The sequence below is a fragment of the Pygoscelis adeliae genome, unplaced genomic scaffold (genome assembly GCF_000699105.1).
Source record: "Pygoscelis adeliae isolate BGI_AS28 unplaced genomic scaffold, ASM69910v1 Scaffold181, whole genome shotgun sequence".
Lineage (NCBI taxonomy): Eukaryota > Metazoa > Chordata > Aves > Sphenisciformes > Spheniscidae > Pygoscelis > Pygoscelis adeliae.
This window is the reverse complement of record NW_008824360.1, coordinates 136,397-152,589: the sequence shown is the minus strand read 5'-3', so window position 1 is coordinate 152,589 and position 16,193 is coordinate 136,397. Positions and strand designations below refer to the sequence as shown.

Below are 16,193 nucleotides of genomic sequence, written 5' to 3'. Positions count from 1 at the left end.
CTGCTGAATTAAAGCAGCAACACTTGTGTCACAAGACTGGAGGAGTGAAACAAACTACTACATAGAAACCCGATGATTAAGTCAAAAATCTGGGTCGTGGGCAGCTTGCTGACGTGCTGCCTGTTCTACAGCCGTGTAAATCCGGTCGCAAGTAAACTTGCACGACTGGAGATGAATGCTCCCGAGCTGCCCGTGTTCTCCCGCGCAGGCCAGCTATCTTCCGGTTTGCGCTTTGCCACAGCAAATGAGCAGAACTGGAAGGCTGCGCTTGGCATAGGCTGAGGTCATTTCTTCCAGTGAGTCTGTGCGTTGAATTGACGGAAGACGCACAAAAAGCATCTGACTTCAATCTGCGCCCTAACAGCTGAACCACCAGAGGGCCTGCAGTGGAAGAGCTAGCCGTCACTAACCGGGAGGGAAAGGTTAATTCTGACAAATGCTTTCTTTACTAATAATCGGCTTTAAATCCTGCATGTAATTTGAATGCTATACGAAGAAATAAACCCTAAAAATACAGAAAAAAACTCCTCTGAAAACATTACCAAAACTCACTCTTGAAAAACATTACCTTAGGATGACTAGGAAAGGATGAAAAGGAAAAAATAGAAAGCTTATTACATGGCCTAAAGATAAGCGTATGCATAAACATGGTCTTGCTAATATGCATGAACCAGTAAAACCAATATTGCTGTGAGATCTCAAGGAACATTTGGATGAATTCGGTTTAATCTTTCTATCTTTTTTGGTTTTGGTTTTTTGTTTTTTTTTTTCCCCTGTTCTGTATGACAAATAATAGAGCACAGCACTTTGAAACTGGAATAGTTCTCCTCTAGAGCCATCGTGTGACCACGATGTTGGAGTTATTTGGAAATACAGATACTCTGCAGAGAATATTGGTAATAACAATTTAAAAAAACATATAGACTGGTGATGGCCAAGACACTGATTCAATCTGACAGCATCCAGTATGATCAGATGATACTCTGTGCAGGCTTGCTACTGGATTTTTTGTCTGGGCTGTGCAGCTCTTGTGTAAGGGCATCTTTCCTGTTCAATCCTTTATACTTTTTCCCCCACCGTTCCCAAACTTAATTTTTTTTTCGCCAGACCTGTTACTGCTATATTATTGTAAGAAAAAAATTGACTTGAGAGCATCAGCTCAGGCTTTGTGCTGTAACGTGTGGTAACACGTTGATTCTTCTCTTGTCTACACGCCTGGTGTTCCTTTCAGAGACCTAAGCGTATATCCTAAGGTATGGCATACGTATTTCTTTTAATTATAAGAAGATTTCAGTACATAAATCTCAGTGTTGTAATTCATTCTTTTAACAGTGTAATACTGTGAGACACTTGGTATTTGCTAAATTTTGCTTTGCTGAACTCCTGTTCGTCTTGTTACATTCGTTAGCAGGAAGGAATCTGACAAGCTTTTACATTTTGGCTTTCTGGATGTAACCTGAAGTCTGAATTTTTATGTATGTGTATTAACATCCTGTTCAGGACCAAAAATGAAGATGGTGAGCTCCCTCTGATAAGTTGCATTGCTTGTTTAAATTTTTAAAAAGTCAAGGTTATGTAAACTGAATGTTCCCCAAATAATGTTGCCGGTGTTTTTTATTCTTTTCTGGGTGCAGATGGCTCTAGCCCTTCCCTGGTCCCAGCTGAAATTACCGTGTCCCGAGTACGTTGTGAGTTGGAATCTACCTCGCCCTTCTCGGACCGAACGTGCTCAGCGTTCCTGTGCCTCCCTACAGCTTCCCTTCGGGAGCGTGGGGAGGGGTAACGTGCTCCCCATGCTCTCATTTGTTTGGGTACCCCTCTAATATTCTTCTTTCCAACAGCTGGCTGCTTTTCTTCAGGGGTAATGGGATGTCCTTAAGTGGCTATCGAGTCCTTTGAGATGACCAATTCAGATGAATTAATACACTGATGTATGCGATGCAACAGGTTCTGTGCTGATGTAGAGTCTAAACATTGTCTGTACAGGCCCTTCCATGTTGGGAAGAAGGGTGGAACTGTTGTGCAATATAGTTGGGGGTGTGGTTTGTGGGGGGGGGGGGGGGGGGGGGGCGTTTTGGGTTTTTTGGCCTTTTTTGGGGGTTTTTTGTGGATTTTTTTTTTTCTTGGCATTGCCCTTTCTGCCACTTCCTTATGTTCTACTTATTTCTTGGTATGTTTTTCCTTTCCTGTCCCGTTTCCCACTTGGCCCAATAGAGAAAGCATCTCCCCAGGAATCGTGTACTTTTGTAGCACAGAAGTGAAACCAGGAGTTCAGGCCCAGCACGTGCAGATGTCCAGGCCGGTGCTGCGTTACAGACCCGCGGTGTGCAGGCATGGTGGCCTCCCGGTGCAATAGGCTGCGAGAGGGACCGGCTTAGCTTTAAATAGTTACTGGAGAAGACTTTTCGAGTTTCGACAATAAGGGTGTTAACGTTGGGGCCCTGTGATCTGTCTGACCCGGTGGAACGGCTCGTTGAATGCTCGAGATCCAGTTGTTGCATTTTAATGAGGGTGAGATGAGGGCGCGCTGAAGCCCTTCAGAGGGACCCATCTGACGGCAGCGTCTTCCCCCTTAGCGCAATCCCGCGGATATGGGGCTCGGAAAGGAGACGGGGCTATTCCTGGCTCTGCCTGCTCAAAGGAAATACCGAAAGAGCCCTGACCCAGCGTCTGCCATCAAAAGTGAATCGCGTTGCCGTGGCAACATGACTCGCTCCTACGGGGAATTAGGTGAGGCAGAAGCTGTCAGAGGAGAGACCCAATTGTGCTGAAAGCAACGCAGAATCCTGCTGACTTGAACGGCACCAGCACCTGGACCCAAGGAAGGTGGGAAGAAAGTCAGAGCCGAGCTTCCATGCTCTCCACAAAACCATTTCTCTTTTCATGGTTTGTCAAACCCATTCTGTTTGCTTTTTTTCTTTTTCTTATGCAAATTCTTTTGTTTCTGTTTCAGCTGAATGGTGTAAGAACCTGAAACGGGATGTTTTATTAAAGGCATGCAGTATTAGAGGCAGAAGCCAAGCAGAGAAGGATGAAGAGAGATTTTCTTTCACGTCTTGCACAATGAGTAGAAAATAATCGGTGACTGTGCGCTTTGGCTGAGCAGTTTTAGCCAACTGCTCTAACTGCGGTTATTACCATGATAAATAACTGAAAGTGGTTAAACACCGCGATCAATCGCAGTGCAGAGAACAACGTAATTAATGGTAAGCATAGGTGTTAAGTAAACCACTGTGTCCCGAGTCAGTGGACGCTGAATTCAAATGCGTGCACAAGCCATGTGGATCGCTGCCTGCATCGTCTCAGCGGCTTCTGGTATTTTTGTGTGTTCAGCACCTTCTCTGGCTGCCGCTGTTGAGCGATGTGGTGGAACTGAATCACCAGAGCAGGAGTCAGGTCAAGCTAATTAAAACTTCTTGAGTGCTTCAGTAACGCCTTCCTCGGTATCACTGAAGTAGCTGAGAACGTCACTGGTGAACCTGGCGATGGGAACGGCGTCCGTTGCGGTTCGATCGTTTTCATCTTTGTCCCGGAGTGAAGCCAGAGAGAGCTGATTTTTAACGTTAACTGCAGTTAGAGAAGGCACGCAAAGGTGCTCCAAAGACTGCGCGTTACATCCGTGTGGAAGGCGGGAAAGCTTGTGGTAGCCTTACCTCCGGTGCAGAATTGTGTGTGAAGAGCTGCAGCGCCGGCCACGTTCCTTTTTCTGGGACATTGGGCAATCTCTTTGTAAAGCTTGGACTGAAACCGTCAGGTTCCTTGAAGATGAGGCCTGAAGCTCACGTGAAGTTCGTTTTAAGTACTGAGACGCCTAAAGCACCTCTGGAGATTGGTCCTTTGCTACGCGGGAAGCTATCAACGAGTGAAGTATGGCATTAAAGTGCTTGCTGTAGTCTGCGTTGCTGAGGAAACACAGCTCGCTGCTCTGCACTATTTGGCATTTTCTAAAGACGTGGCTTTGTGCCTGGCAATATTGTTCTGTGTAGTGCTGGTGGGGAGCTGCAGAAAAACAAGTCACAGAAGCCAGATCACTGTACTTCAGGAGAGACTGTTGCATCTTGCGCAGAGCGAGATGGACAAAAGTGTTCCTGGAGAACTCAGTTTTGACTAGGAATCCAGGAATGACTCTAAATTACAAGTGTTGAGTCAAATTGCTTCTTTTTCTGCCCATCTAATGTCCTCTTCTTTCACTTAGATTCAACTTAGCTAATAAATATCCATTTATGCCAAATTATACCCGGGTACTAGGCTGTGTAGATTACCGAGAGTCTTTGTATGTGCTAATGTTTAATAGTGTTACACTTAATTTGCCAGGATTCTGTTACGTCCCTTTATTTCTTTGAGATTGATTTTGTGTGTGCTTTTCCTGTGAATTGTCATAGCAGAAACGCATGGTTTTAGAAGCAAATTCTTGAAGTATTTAGTATAGCCATCGATGTGTTGCCTACGGTCAAACATGGCGCAGTCAGCAGCTAAAGTGATTTAATTTTTATTTGCACGCTCAATGTGCGTTAACAAATTCAACATACAAGATAGCGTTACATAATGTAGGTTAGCTTATAGCATTATGCAGTTTCACACGTTAGGTTTTTTGCCTTTTTTCTTTTTTCACACAAAGTTGTAACTGTCCAAGTTAATTTTACAATAGAAGACACAAGGTAAAGAATAACCACACCTGGGAGATTTTACAGTGAGTCCGCTGTCACTTACTGTCTCTTTTACGTTTTAAAAAATATATATCTGCACATCTTCAGTTTCCTATTATTCCAGAAGAGTGTTGGAGCTACTCCTATCTGCCCGATAGCCTAAGTCTATTTACCCTGAGCATGTTTCCTTGACGAGAAGTTCATCTTTCCTTTTCAACTAAAGGAATCTTAAGGAGATCATCTAGGCTTAAGCATGCTTTTCACACCGAAGGGAAAAAAGGGAACTTTGCTGTTGTTGTTAGTACGTCCTATTCAGGTGTTGGGAGCGGTGCTGGAAAGCATGTTCTGAGGAAAAGTCGTGACAGTTGCTAAACTTCAGCAACGCAATTGCTTAGTGCAAAAACTAGAATTGAAATAGATCTACACCAATTTCCAAGGGAGAACTCGTTCTCTGGTTTGTGGCTGTGAGCCACTAATAGAGCAGGACCTAGAAAGCATTCAAGACAAAGATAAAATCTACTATAACCTCAGGCAGAAACCTCGTAATTGGGATCGATAAAGCACGAACGAAGTCCACGCTTCTGTCTGCCATGCAAGGCTGAGAAATAGAAAGCTTCAGCTTCAATGCGACTTCTGTTGCTAGAAAGACACTCTGCCTGGAAGGACGTTTCAATGAGTAACTAGCTATGAGTGAGAAAATTCAGCTTTCCGAAAATAATTTCTTAGGAAGAGATGCCAAAGTATTGCCAACTAACAAAGTGCTGACTGTTCGCACGAAGAGCCCTCCCAGCAGCTGTTGCTTTACGTGGTGGCTGGAGAGGAAACCGAGTAAGACTTGCTCAGTTATTCTACTTTCATTAGTACGAAGGTGGAAAGGATCATTTTTCCAACAGGGCTCTAAAATTCAGCAGTCAAGTCCTGTAAGTAGTTAAATGATCTTAATTTTTTTCAGTTATAATACATTATTTACATTCCACAGGGCACAGAACAGACTGGCTGCCTGGAAGCACTTAAACATTTACTGAAAATTCGTGGTCTTCTGTGTGCCTCTTTGCGAGCTCAGTTCTGCTTCATATTTCCATTGGAGAGCTCAGAAATAATTTAAATTTCTACAGCCTGTTGTAACTATTTCCGCTCAGTTTACCAACAGTGTTTACAATCGATTATTTGCTGCCAATTACCATCCTTACATCTTTCCTGGCTTGAATGTGGCTTTGAAGAAGCCAAATTGAGTTAGTTGCCAGGATGCTACTGTCTTGTACAAAACCAGTTTGTAGGCTAGCGTGTTTACCAGGAGATCTAATGCAGCTACTTCCAAACTTCACTTCTATTTGTGGAACTTTATGAACTTCTGTTCAGAACTACTGACTATTCAGGGTTAATAGCCTGAAGTGCTACAGGTCACACTTGTCAAGTAACATTTTTACACTTCAGAGGTGATGGTAAGCACATCCTAAGTCTCAGAAGTCATTCACGATTTAAGAACTAACTCAAGCTGCCTTGAAACGGTGAAATTTAACTTCCTGAAGCATTTGACACATCTTGTAGTGACGGGCTTTGCCCTGCGTTTACTCCTTTTTTTGAGAGCTGGCTTTTAGCTAACTACAAGACCACATATAATGCAAATTGACTCAAGTACAAATGAAGAGAAACTTTTTAATTTTTTCACTTAAAACCTCCTCCCCCAAGATATTTTCCTGTCTCAGATACGTTACGCCATTATAACTGACCTTATCAATCATGTAGAATTTCACATTTAATGTTTAAAAGAATCAGCAAGAGTTTCCTTACCAATCAATGACACGTCAGTTTTTGGTTTTTTTCTTGGGCCCTTCACGCACAGACAGGGTTAAATAAAACGAAACAGAGCGGCGTTTCCCCGCTCCCGAGAGTCTGTGAGATCGTGCCTGCGCTAACTTCCCTGCGGCAAAAGCAACGTGACCAATTTGTTGGTGCTTGAATTTTAGATGCAAATCTTCGATGTTGTGACCTTACGGCTCCACAACAAGTACGTCACAACGGCAAGTATTTCAGTACCTGACAACAGAATTGTTTCTTCTCTGAAGGAAAGTGCCTTTTTCCCCTGTATTTTCCTTTTGCGCTAGTGCAGAATTCTAAACCACCTTTATATGGAAATGGGTTGGTACTCCCAAACCAGCAAAGAACAGAACTGCAAGAACCAATGGGCAGGCAAACTAACAAGAAACTAGAGGTTAAACAGCAGAATTCAGAAACTTTGGGAGAAGCCTAATAAAGACAGGCCAATCTTGGTGAATACCAGCAAAGACAGTTCGGCACAAACACAACTTCCATAGTGACAGATAATTGTATTAAAATCTGCAACTTGATATTGGTAGTTATACTAATTTCAGTTTGTATTAGGCATGCAATAGCGTGATTACACTGTTATATATATTTGTGGTATCTTTTTTTTTTTCATTTAATGCTCTTTAGAATTTTAGTGCCCTGCAAAATCACATCACTAGAGAACCAATCAGCTGCTGCTTCTTACGAAAGTTTAGTTCTACAGCTAAAACAAGGTTTAAGTCTGTTCTATGAGTCGGCTGTCGCTGCCGCAACCTCTGCTAGTATTCGCTCAGGCTGTGCCATTTGGCAACTGGCTTTCTAGGATTCTCACACACCTCTCGCCAGTGTTCCACACCACCTGCGGTGATGCTGTGCGCTCCCAAAATCAGCCGTCCCACCACTTCGTTTTTTGTGGTACGATCGAAATCGATAACTAGAAATTCAATGCTGATGTCAGGAAGGAGATCGACAGGGATATCGTAAATGAAGGATTCATTGAAGACAGGATTCAAAGTGCACTTCTTCACGTGAGTCTTCTTTTTTGCTATGCGCTTTCTTCCGTAATAAACATTCACCTTAACGTACGGATCTGCCGGAGAAGAGAGAGAAATAAACTAATAACACAGCCCAGTAATGCCCCTGGAAGTAACGGACAGGGTTCAGCTTGCTGACCGTGAGCCAGCTCAGGTAAGTGATGTGAATCCAGGCTGCTCACCACAGCTCCCCCAGCAGGAGGGGACTGTTGGCGTATTTTCTCACTGCAAAACAACCCGCTGATGTTAGCAGTGCAAGTTCTTTACGAGTCCCAACATTGCATGGGGAGTGGAGGGAAGCAAGTTGCACGTAAATTGCGGTAATTAATCCTAGAAATACCAAGTGGGCAGCTTTTTGGTGAAGTCAGCGCCCAACGGGCCAGAACTTTCACTTTTCACTGTCATCTACAACAAGAGATATTTTTACCCTATTTCAGGAAATAGCCCAACAAGGTGCCAAAATGGTTTCAATCATTGGCAGATGGAAAACATTTATAGTGGAAGGTACTAAAAAGAAGGAAGTTTAAAACAAAGCCTTCATTTTTCCGTCAGCCTCACTTTGTTATTTTATCAGTCAGCTCGCTCTTTATGCGGATGCTTGTTTAGGATTAGAATTAAGATACCAGGCACACAGTGCTTTTTTTTCACGTAACGCACGTTTTGAAGCTGGAAGTCACTTGCCCAGCTGACTCTGGCTAATTTTCACTTTTTTTATCCAACTGAAATGATGACCTTATGCATAATATAAAGATGGTTCTAGCCTTGCAAGATTCAGCAGGTAGAAGAACAGTTACTAAAAAATTTATCCTGTAGTTGGAGACTACACATGGAAAGCTTTTCTTTTTTTTTTTTTAAGAAAGAGTAAAATTTAAGGCCTACAATAGAGAATTAAGCCTAGTCTGCATTCTTTCTGAGGTGTACAGGAGAAAGCTGCAAAAACAGGATTAAATTTGGTATCAGTCAGGCTATTATTGAATCTCAGGTTGATTCCAACCATTTTCGCATAATCCTGAAGGAAACTTTGCTAAGGGAATTCAGGAGTCTGAGAATCTGTGACTGCAAAATAGGAAAGCCAGAACAGCTGTTCTTCTCTTCCCTTCAAATAGCGGAACAACAAAACCAGCAAAAACAACAAAAAAAGAAAAAAAATTGTTTCTAATGTCGTATGAATTTACTCCTTTCTCTCATGAGTCTATCCCTCCTCTTTTTTACGCTCGCTCGCGCTCTTCTAGGAGCAGGGTTTGAGGTAGACGTAGTAAGCAGCGGTTGTGCCGTGGAAAAAATGCTGCTGGAAAAAAAGGGCAATGATGAGTGACAGCAGCATGGAGGCGCAGAGCCTGCACGGTCTGGCCAAAAGCAACATGGAGATCTGCTGAATTTGGAAAATGCTGCCTTCATAAACAAACCAGGTGATGCCAGAAAGCTGCAACTGCTGGTCTCCCAGTAGGAAGGATTTGGTCTTGTTTGTATAACCATCTGTTGGTGAGTGACGGATTACTCGTAGTGATCCATCGCCCGTAGAAAGAGTTTGAGGAAAAGTGTGCCAACAAAGAAAACGTTCAGATAAGACAGGTGAAAAGATCTGAAAGTGAACTTGGGAGATTTTTTTATACACGTTTAGAGCTGGAGAAAATAGCTTCTACCTGAGAGGCCAGTGATATCCATCTTTGGCAAATGTCTGGCTTTCAGCACCACAACAGTCATTCTCTGCGCCACAGGCTGGTAAGACAAGGAGACTTGCAGCTCCCCTCTGCTAATGCATTTCTGTGAAAAAGAAACAGAAAGAACTTATTAGGACAAGATGGTCTTATAAATAGGGGCAAATGTTGGAGGTCACCAGAATTTCCTTTCCCTGCGCTAAATGCCTAAAAAATTTGTAAGTGCCTCAGGCAGATGGAGCCTCTGGGAGAAGGAGCGAGCGAGCGAGCGGCGTAACGTAAATCCTCCTGTGCTGTTCACCCTATGCCTGATGAGCACAGCAAGCATCACTACAGCCTCTCCCCTTGAATTCTGTGTTTCCGTGAGGGCGAACCTGGTGGGCGCCTGTTGAGAGAGCAGCGGCTCTGGCTGCCTTTTGAGGTCTGCTACTAGAGGCATCTGTGGTTTTTAGGAGCTTAAGTTTCATTGACTTTTGGTGGAGCTTCGATGCCCAAGCACCTCAAGCTCTTCAGGTATGCTTTGACAGTTTCACCATCGGTTTAGTCTGCAAAGGTAAAGGATGAAGATAAAAGAAGATAAAACCAGATCTACTCGGTTAAACTTGCTGTACATCCTTTCGAAGAGTAATATAATATTAAGATAATTAGGTTTGGTTTCCAGATGGCGTTCATTAACTTTCATTGAGATGGCACTAATTTAGAGTAAGTTTATTTGCTATCAAGGCAAACAGCATTAGCAATTGGTATGAAATCGTGTGGTGTCAGTAACGCACCGATGGCAGAGCTATTGCAACGACTCGAATAGCTGCCTGCTGAAAGTTCTGACCGGTAGCACCCTGCCCTCCTCCTGCCCCCACCGGTGTCTGTTAACTGCAGAGCAAAGGGTGTGGGGGGGTCCCCAAGCGAAGGAATTTTTCTCACTTCAAACTGGTAAAGATGTCACGCTAAATGCTCTGGTGATCACCAAAGAGGTGAAGCTGTTCTTTCAGCTGCTGTTATTCAGCTTAGCAGGGAAAAATTGTGCATGTAAACTTAAACACGGAAAATGTTCATTCTTATTTTGGTGGTTGCTTTTTATTTGAGCAGCTCCCATGTGTTTAATTTTAAGACACGTTTTCCAAATGCAAGGAACGAAGCCTATTGCTGCTCGTGCAAAATTTTGGGAGGAGAGTAAATATATGAGCAAGTTCCTGGCCTCGGAAGGGAAATGTTGAGAACTTTGGCTCCTTGGATACACCAGAATACAACGGTATTGGGGAGGTGTGGGTGTGGTGTGTCTATGTTGTTAGAGTTTTGGGGTTCTTTTGGTCTGAAGTAATTTAATGCAGTTACTTCAAAGTAATTTGCACTGTTAGATTGTCCGTTAGAAATTACTGGGAATGTTCATTAGGATGGGATGTACACCTTTGCTGGCTTGGATCAGTGTAATAATTTACTGGGTTTTAAATGCAATTCTGTATTCCAGATTTTGAAACTTCCTGACACTGAAAACTTTGTTCAGTAACGACTGTTTTGACATTGTGGAACTACGCAGATTTTCAAGAACGCACACCTGACACTAAGGTAAACTTATTTTTGATTACTAATAAATGTTCAATAATTTGCATCCTCGATTAAGTCTATTTTTATTTAGCGTGACCTTTTTCCTCTATTTTTAATCTATTACTTCTAAGAGAGACGGTCAATGCACTGAAAAGAATACTGTTAAAAGAACCTAAACCAGTCAGTTGTTTTACCATAATGTAAAGCATCCCAAGAACCAAAGAAAAGCAAAGTAATCACCAGAACTCTGGTTTTGTTGAGATTCTTTTGGTTTGTTTTGGGTCGTTGACATAGAGTCTCCTGTCAATAACTTTAAGGAAAAAAAAAAGTTAAATGCTCCATATAGTAGAAAAAACTTTTCACGTAAAATAATGCCACTCTAGGACGTAATGAAGTATTTTATAGAGCCCAGCAACAATTTCCAACACGTTAAGGCAGTAAGTGAGCCCAAATGCCATTTTCTATTGAACCTGGAGGATTGGTAGCAGAAATAAACTAAGCAAGAAAATAAAAATCTTAAGTACCACCTCATTCTCCTACTTGAGCATAGTGTATTTTCTGAGGATGGAAGACATCTTCCCCAATGTAAGCCTTAATATCTTACATGGATTGCTCGTCTTTCTAGTTTACGGCAGTAGACTCTAAGAGTGGGATTCATTTCACCTAAATTTTAGGTGTCTACATCTGACAAAACCATCTTAGACACACTTTGTTCTTAAGTGAGGAAAAAAATAGTCTCATCTAGAGTGGGATTCATCTGAGCTGATTTAGGTATCTGCTCCAGGACAAGAGGAATCACGTCAGACTCTGCTGACTGTGTTGATGTATTCCCACTTACTTACGGCTCACAGTAACAAATTCAGACGTAGATAATTACAAGTATAGGTGTCTAAAACGGTCAGAGCAGACAAATCTCCCTCTCTAAGTGAGGTTTGCCTTTGCAGAACAGAATATGTGGTTATTCAGAATCCATGTAAAACTTACTCAGAGCACCCTTATCTCCAGCTCTCCCCCCTGCCACCGTACGGCAGGAAGGCTGGGCACTGATGAATGTCCCGTTATCACACCAGCTCTTTTACTCGGAGATGGGGACTTGGCCTTTTTTCTTGGCATCATCAGTTATAGCATTCGTCATTTCTATGCCTGAATAGTGACTATGCCTTATCAAATCGCCATAACCACGCAGCAAAGAACTGCCTAACTAAAAAAGCACAGCCATACAATACCAATAACACGTATCTGTGGAAAAATGGGTTTCATGGCTAAGGATTTGCAGTATTCCTGCTTATTAGACCATGGAGGCTCCTGGATCAAATACAATGCAAGGAGCCTTGTGTCACACTACATGAAGCGACTTACTTGTATGTTCCTTTTGAGGATCTCCCTGGTCAGCTGAACCTTTCCAGTGCTTGGATCCACCCCTGCAAGGGGCACCATGACCTCTCCAATAACATCATCTCGAGAAAAGCGATCAAAGCTCAACACGAGGAAGTGAAGCACCAAATCCTGGAGCTGGCTGTACGGGATCCCATAGAAGGTGAAGGTTTCATCAAAGACCGGGTCTAGCGTCTTGCGAAGTACACGAGTCTTCACTCGATGCCTTTTATCTGGAAGAATTGTCATCTTGATATAAGGGTCAGAGCTCTGAGTGTGCTCATCCATCACTGGCAGCCCATGAGCCTCCTGAATGGTAACGACCAGTGCTTTTTTGGGGAAGTTGTAGTCCACTGAGAAGGTCAGTTCACCCAACATGACGTCATCCCCTGGAGAAGATGGGGAGGAGGTTTTACTTCCTCCTGGAGTGAGGCTTTGATCTGGACTTAGTTCATCTCCGTAATCTACTTTTATTGGGAGCTGGTCGACGTGGGGGGCTACATTTGGCCCATCCGGAGCTTTATCGGAGCCTATTAAACCAGATTCAGCAGCATCCACCAAGAGGTTTCCCCTTCCAGTCTCCTTAGGAGTGCCATTCTTGTCTCTCCGGATTCGGTTAATTTTCTTCTTGTTGCTCAAGGTCTCCGGATAGATACTGATGCCTTTCAACATGTGAATGAATTTATACGGTGGGGTTTTGTGCTTCTTTTCTGCTTGCTGGTGACAGCATGTCCACACAAAAACTGTTACTGAGACAGAAACCACAAGGACAGTAGCACCAATGAGGCCTGCCACAACTGGAGAGACATCTGCGGAGAAGATGAGGCAGTCAGGAACGAGCATGTACCTTCACAGTGGCCATGCCCCCATGGGGCCAAGCACATCGGGATGGAAAGCTATACGGTACTATTATGTTGTTCTTAATTCAATAATCCTGGTATCAAAGCTTCCCCAGAATAAAAAAATCACTTCCTTTAATTTATATTTTCCTGCATGGGAAACATTTTACACTACCAACACATGCTTGACCTACGTTTCATGTGCCAAGAATTTCGAACGGTTGATTGCCTTATCTTGCCAAATCAAGCTCCCGCATTACCAGCATCTCCACAGCTCCGCAGAAATACGGTTTCTTGATTTGCAGGAGGCACTTTTTTTTTTTATTGCCCTGTTCAGAAACATTACACAATTCTATTCTAACAATAGGAAAGGAGTAATAAATACGGCCATAACACTGGATCTGGAGTTATCCTTTATTAACAATTTTTAAAAAATCACTTTGGCCTGAAATGGTCGATTGTTTTGTCCTAGCCCCTTACGACACATATGGGGCCCATGGTATACACAAAAAAGAGAGGTGTCATTTGGATAGATGACAATTATTTTTTCTGGTGGGGGTGAATATGGCCCTGACCTAAGATATCCAAGGGAAAGAAGGGCATGTCCATATAATGTGCCAATGATCTGTATCACACCGGTGGACTGTTTCTTCCCCAGTGATTGTTCTGACCATTCCCACAACCTCCTCTGGGAAAGTTTGCTGAGCCCTAATGAAATGACCGTGCGGGTCCCTCTCTGTGTCTCACCCAAAAGCTGAGGTTGCTCTCTGTAACTGTTCCTCTGCTTTTTCATCCCATTATTGCTATTGATGTTCTTACAGGTTTTGACGAGCTGGGAGCTACTGACAAAAGTCTGTCCACCCCACAGTTACCACCACGACTACTTTTCATGTGAAAATCCAATGTCCAAAAACAACGGACAGAAAATCCTGCATTTGGATTTAGGGATTATTTGATATTTTCTAGAGCTTATGTCAACAGTGTTCTTCAGTAGTGACAAGCCAGAATAAAAAAGCACCATGCTCATTTTTAGCAACCACGCTAGTTATTTTCTATTCATAACAGTTGACTTTGGCGCAGCATTACCAAGTCACAGAACGAAACCAGTAGTGTTGAGCTCCCCGGTATACTATATCAACATACTCAGGCAATTCCAGTCAAGGAGCACCAAGATGATTAAAAAGTTGGAGCGGATGGATAATGGAGAGCAGATGGAAGATGAGGAGAGACCGAACAAGCGGGGTTTGTTCAGTTTTAAAAGGGAAGGAAAAGGGAGAGGTCTTTTTACCGTCTTCAACTTCTTAGTGGGAGGTTATAGGGGAGGTAGAGCCAGGTTCTTCTTAGAACTTATTATTGTATTACTGGTTTAATCATCATTAAAGCAAGTTTCTTCTTCTTTTTGGAAGCAAGCAAACAAAGCAGCCCTCTAGCCCTACGTCTCTTTCTTTACGAATTGTACAAACTGCTTCCATAGTAAAAGGGAAAACAAAAAATCATTGTCATGTCAATCACGGCAATAGCTAAATGGAAGAGCTGTACAAAAGGTGTGTCTGATTTTCCTATCTTCATTCTGTACCATGAAGAGGAGAAAATAATCTTCCAACCTCATACTTGAAGCTATAGAGAGCACCTTAATTTTGTATTTTCTCTTTTCTTTCCACATTATTATTTATTGAGGTTAACAGGCAAGAGGACAAGACTGCCAGACCATAATCTCAATATCTGATAGGCTCAGGGAAAACTGTGATTTTCAAGAGAATCTGTCTCCTTTTTGCAAAAATAACAAAATCACTTTTGGTTAGATAGAAGTCTTCCCAGACTGACGCTGGAAGTCTTTTGCAATGGTGACTGACTCCACAGATAAATCTGTCTCAGGCCCCAGTGCAAGTATAGCCTTGGATTGAATTAACTAAAGCGAGAAGAATTCATAATATTAACAGAACACCCCAAAAAACACCAACTTTGTTATTTAATGTTCCCTCTTTGAAATGAGGCAAGTGGTCTTTAACAGCTAATTTGAATACAGTTCAGCCATATACAGACATCAAAAGCCTCAGTGGATACGCAAGAAAAGACAAATGCTGAAACTCCTTTCTTATTCTGATCTCATTTTTTTGTGTGTGTTTTGTTTCTATTGTGTCTTCATAGAATCAGCTCTTGTACCGTCATTTCCCGCAGATCTGATGGACAATTTTAGAAGAAGCAACGAGCAGTCACACTAGAAAGCATCAAATAAGTCTTTGTGATCTTTCTTCCATCGAAATACCTTAACTCTTAAACTTGGCTCCCATAATGTTCTGTGGCAAAGAGCTCCTCAGCTTAATTACATGGCATGACAAAACAAGGGCTTTTATTCTGAGCCCGCCCCACCTGGTTTCATTTGACGCCGGTTCTTGCATTAGAAGAAACAGGGAGCGATCGTTCCCTGCTCTGTGCTGCTGGTGACACCCCTCTTTTCCTGGCTGAAGACTCCTACTTGTGTAATCATTCCATACATTCATTAATCCTGTCTCCATAATTCCTTACAGTTGTAAATGACACTGATGTAAAGCTGCCTAAAACCAATTTTAGTTAAGCTTTTGCAACTTTGTGCATAGCGAAGTGCTTTGAATGTCCATTTTAAATGGCACTGCAGCCTGTCTCCTCTCTCAAAAAGAGCAGAGCCACACTTTTTAATTCAAACTTTGCGGAAGAAATCTTTGTTCTGATGTGATGCTAAGATTTAACTGAAACAAAACCAACTTTTGGGGAAAACTTCCTTTTAAAACTGATGTTTGCTAATTATACCCTAACAGCTAATGGTGGCCAATGGTTAAATTATGACAGTGCATGGCTCTTGGATTCCAGGAAACACAGAACGTAAAAGGTAAGTAGATACATTGTACATTAGAGAAATTATATAGTACAGAGAATTATTACTAAGTGCTGCAGAATTTAGAGGAAATGTAGTAACTGTGCTTTAACTATGGGGCCTTATGGTCTGAGGAGAAGGTCAGTCAATCGCTGGAGGACGGAAGGAGGCAGCGATTTGAATCTTCGGGGCTGGAGAAACCCAGCTGACACAGACACCCGACGCTGCGGTACCAGCCCTTGTCACCCACTGGACTACAAAAAAAAAAGCATCTTAAAAATTAGCGAGCACCAACTCAGGAGGATTATTTCACCGGCAACCCAGGGAGCCGCGCCATGTCCGTGGCTGGACCGCAGCCACACAGGCAGGGCTCTGGGCCGCTTCGCCTCTGATGATTTAGCAGGGTCTGTAGTTTCTCCATCGCCACCGATGCGCTCCCGGCA

General features: G+C 42.8%; 1 protein-coding gene across 1 annotated transcript; it reads right to left on the bottom strand.

Moving 5' to 3' along the window:
- Positions 1 to 4,473: 4,473 nt before the first annotated feature.
- Positions 4,474 to 12,903, bottom strand: SYT11 (synaptotagmin XI). The gene is made up of 3 exons (XM_009319830.1): positions 12,046 to 12,903; positions 9,130 to 9,250; positions 4,474 to 7,542 (listed from the first exon to the last, which is right to left on the bottom strand). The coding sequence occupies exons 1-3, from the start codon at positions 12,901 to 12,903 to the stop codon at positions 7,232 to 7,234; spliced, it is 1,290 nt and encodes a 429-aa protein (XP_009318105.1). The 3' UTR covers positions 4,474 to 7,231.
- Between the last annotated feature and the right edge of the window lie 3,290 nt (positions 12,904 to 16,193).

Bases quoted from the DNA above. Each gene is read 5' to 3' on its own strand.
- SYT11 (XM_009319830.1), bottom strand. From the start codon at position 12,903: ATGCTCGTTCCTGACTGCCTCATCTTCTCCGCAGATGTCTCTCCAGTT. The intron at 9,251-12,045 runs GTAAGTCGCTTC...TCTTTTTCACAG, and splicing joins TCCTCAAAAGGAACATACAA to AAATGCATTAGCAGAGGGGA. The intron at 7,543-9,129 runs GTAGAAGCTATT...CTTCTCCGGCAG, and splicing joins GGATATCACTGGCCTCTCAG to ATCCGTACGTTAAGGTGAAT.